We start from the raw sequence: 3,968 nt of genomic DNA, 5'->3' as shown, positions 1-3,968 counted from the left end.
ACCCCCCCTCCCCCCCCCGAGTGCACAAATTTTTGTGCACTGGGCCTCTAGTCCTATATAATAAAAGGCTAATATGCACATTGACCCTAACAGCAGAATGACTGGCCGCTATGATGCGCACTGACCACCAGGGGGCAGATGCTCAATGCAGGAGCTGCCCCCTGGTGGTCAGTACACTCCCACAGGGGGAGCGCCGCTCAGCCAGAAGCTGGCTTATGGCTGGCCAGCACAGCGGCAATGGCGGGAGCCTCTCCCGCCTCCTCTGCAGCGCTAAGGAGGAGGGCTCCCGGACTGCCAGAGGGATGTCTGACTGCCAGCTTAGGCCCGGTGCCCCGGGGAGCGAGCCTAAGCCAGCAGGTGGACATCCCCCGAGGGGTCCCTGACTGTGAGAGGGTGCAGGCTGGGCTGAGGGACCCCCCTGAGTGCAAGAATTTTCGTGCACTGGGCCTCTAGTCTATATAAATAAAAGGCTAAGTGTCCCTCTGACGGTAGCTATGATGTGCACTGACCACCAGGGGGCAGACGCTCAACGCTAGAGCTGCCAAGCTGCGTTGACTTGGCAGCTTCGGTTCTCAGGTGACGCACCCCGGAAACACATCCCGGAACCAGAGAGGAGGGAGCTCTATTCTTCGCGGGGCCATGCGATTCCACCTTCGGCCATGGGTTATTTTGTTGCTGGGGCACTATCGGCCCTGAATCTGGTTTACTGCACATTTGCATTTGCAGCAACTTTGCAGAGTGCCCTCTTGCACTCTGGGACCCCTCAGGGGATGTTGGAGAGCCAGTTTCAGCCCGATTCCCGCAGGCCAGGCCAAGGGACCCCACCTGCCAGAGGGACCCCGCTCACTCTGCAGACGCCCTTCGAGCTGAGCGGCCGGAGAGGGACAGCTGGATGTTGGCTCCAGGGCGTGTCCAGCCTGTCTTGCCCAGTCCCGCCCCGCCAGCCACCTTCTAATTAATTTCCTTTCAATGTGCATGAATCCATGCACTGGGCCACTAGTTTCCTAATAAGGATCCTGTGTCCATGAGAAAATACTGAAGAAATGTGTGGAGATCTTTGATTTAGGAATTTTTATTTTTCTTTCCAGAGCTTTGAACATGGAGGGGTACCCTCAGGGTCAGGATTGGAGCAGGTTGGCTGTTGGAAGCAGTGGGAAAGGATGTTTTCAGTCTGCCTTGAGCCAGAGCTGCAGGGATAACATCCAGGCGTGGTGAGGCTCCAGCCAGAATGTTTGCCATGAGATGCTGGGCAATCCCACCTGGTATTTAATCGCTGCATGGAAATTTCTCTTTTTCTGATTTTTTTTTTTTTTTGTGTGTGTTAATTTACACCAAAGCCTTTTAAAAAAGATTTATTTAAATTAATGTTTAGAGAGAGGGGATGGGAGAGGGAAAGAAAAACACTGAAGTGAGAAAGAAACATTGATCGTCTGCTTCCTGCCCACAACCTGGGCATGTACCCTGACTGGGAATCAAACCTATAACCTTTTGATACATGGGATGACACCCAACCAATGGAGCCACACTGGTCAGGGCTCTTCTTTTTTTAAGTTCTGAAAAAAGTGAAAAGATTTTTACCTGTGCCAAAATGGACTTTGGTTCTTGAACTTCCCAATTATGAGGGAGCTCACTTGTCTTGCCCAGTTAGTATAGACTGTAACTCACACGGATCAAGGATTCATGGTATCAGCAACATTCTTTAATTGGTATTTTAGCAGGATCTTGATGTGGTCACCAAGTTTAGTTGTCCATCTATAACAACATCAGGAGAAAGGTTTTTAAAGTTGGAATTATATAAAAACAAGAAAAAGTAATCATATAGACCAGGGGGCCTCAAACTTTTTAAACGGGGGGCCAGTTCACTGTCCCTCAGACCGTTGGAGGGCCGGACTATAGTTTAAAAAAAAAACTATGAACAAATTCCTATGCACACTGCACATATCTTATTTTGAAGTAAAAAAACAAAACGGGAACAAATACAATATTTGTATTTGCATGTGGCCCGCGGGCCGTAGTTTGAGGACCCCTGACATAGACTATTCATTCATTTACTCTTTTATTCAGAAAACATTTGTTAACCACATGGTGAGTGTGTGCATGTGCATGTTTGTATTGAAAATATAGAGTGAATCCTGTCTCATGGAGCATACACTCTAGAGATGCCGGGGCTGACCACAGACCCTGAGCAATGGATGAATAGATTACCCTGACACACGTTTCTGTGAAAGAGAAAGCTAAGGAACTGTTTGGCTTTAGAAACCAAAACAGCCTCGATTGCCTGCCTCATTAGGCTTTTATTGTAACAACAGCTTGAACTAAAATTAACCTCTGGATCAGCGGTTCTCAACCTGTGGGTCGCGACCCCTTTGGCGGTCGAACGACCCTTTCACAGGGGTCGCCTAAGACCATCCTGCATATCAGATATTTACATTACGATTCATAACAGTAGCAACATTACAGTTATGAAGTAGCAACAAAAATAATTTTATGGTTGGGTCACAACATGAGGAACTATAAAGGGCCAGAAGGTTGAGAACTACTGCTCTAGATGCAAACAGCAGGGTAAGTATCCTTGAGAAAGCACATGCTTCTACAAGGTCAGGTTTAAAGACAAAACCTAGAGATTCCAGCAAAACACCCAGGGGCAGGGACTTGTTTGGAAAAGTCAAGGCAGGGGCTGCCACCTTCGGCAAGGTCCCCCTAACAGGCCCCCAACCTTTCAGAGAATCCTCCTTACAGACTTTCCAACCAAGTCATGTGCTTCCCCACATAGAGAGATATTTGTAAGCACAAAAGAATAGGAAGTATTGTGATGGAGGCATATTCCAGGAGTGAAGAGACACAGAATGTGATGGTGGGGTGCTGAGAGCAGCATCATGGATTGACTGTAACATATGCCAGGCCCTGTGCTGAGGGTTTGGCATGCTATACCTCTTTTAATCAGCAGGATCATATAAGTGGAAGCCTTGATAGGTTAAGTATCTCAAATGAGGTAACGTAGTAAGTAGAACCTAGGTTTTAACTCAGATCCAAAGCCATAAACCTTAGGCAATAAATAAGAGAATGCATCACTATCTTTCTAGGTTTACTTTCCTGCTTTGTCCATCTCCACCACTGAATGTAATGAAGGAAGAAGGAAGCTGGAGAGCCTTTTTGTGTAAAGGATGTGCAGTGGGCATCTAGACTATGCCACTGTCATATAAAGGATATATAGTTTATTGTTGAACAATGTGGGTGTGGGGTGCTGGAACCCTGCTCAGTCCAAAATCTGCCTACTAGTATAACTTTTGACTCCTCAGTCATCCCTCAGTATTTGCGAGGGATTGATTCCAAATCCCTCGGATATCAAATCCACGATTGCTCAAGTCCCTTATATAAAATTAGAGGCCTGGTGCACAAAATTCGTGCATGGGAGGGGCGTGTCCCTCAGCCTGGCCTGCACCCTCTCCAATCTGGGACCCCTTGGGGGATGTCCAACTGCCTGTTTAGGCCCGATCCATCCCTCTCACAATCCAGGACTGTTGGCTCCTAACCGCTCGCCTGCCTGCGAACCTGATCGCCCCCTAGCCACTCCCTTGCTGTCCTGATTGATGCCTAACTGCTCCCCTGCCAGCCTGATTGCCCTGAACTGCCCTCCCCTGCTGGCCTGATTGCTCCCAACTGCCCTCCCCTGCCGGCCTGATCACCCCCAACTGCCCTCCCCTGCTGGCCTGGTCACCCCCAACTGCCCTCCCCTGCCAGCCTGATTGCCTCTAACTGCCATCCCCTGCTGACCTCTTTGCCCCCAACTGCCCTCCCCTGCCAGCCTGATTGCCTCTAACTGCCATCCCCTGCTGACCTCTTTGCCCCCAACTGCCCTCCCCTGCCAGCCTGATTGCCTCTAACTGCCATCCCCTGCTGACCTCTTTGCCCCCAACTGCCCTCCCCTGCCAGCCTGATTGCCTCTAACTGCCATCCCCTGCTGACCT

At 49.5% G+C, this 3,968-nt stretch overlaps 1 protein-coding gene across 1 annotated transcript in view; it reads left to right on the top strand.

Annotated features, from left to right (window-relative positions):
• The window catches only part of LOC106727858, a 19,261-nt gene extending 16,038 nt beyond the window's left edge, over window positions 1-3,223 (top strand). The window contains exons 4-5 of the mRNA XM_014547949.1: window positions 1,089-1,211; window positions 3,084-3,223. Of these exons, the coding sequence (XP_014403435.1) occupies window positions 1,089-1,211; window positions 3,084-3,183 (223 nt within the window). The 3' untranslated portion in view covers window positions 3,184-3,223. The remainder of the gene's footprint in view (window positions 1-1,088; window positions 1,212-3,083) is intronic.
• Window positions 3,224-3,968: the final 745 nt, after the last annotated feature.

Source organism: Myotis brandtii, unplaced genomic scaffold, assembly GCF_000412655.1.
Source record: "Myotis brandtii unplaced genomic scaffold, ASM41265v1 scaffold49, whole genome shotgun sequence".
Classification (NCBI taxonomy): Eukaryota; Metazoa; Chordata; class Mammalia; order Chiroptera; family Vespertilionidae; genus Myotis; species Myotis brandtii.
The sequence above is the reverse complement of the archived record's forward strand: the minus strand, read 5'-3'. Positions and strand labels throughout refer to the sequence as shown.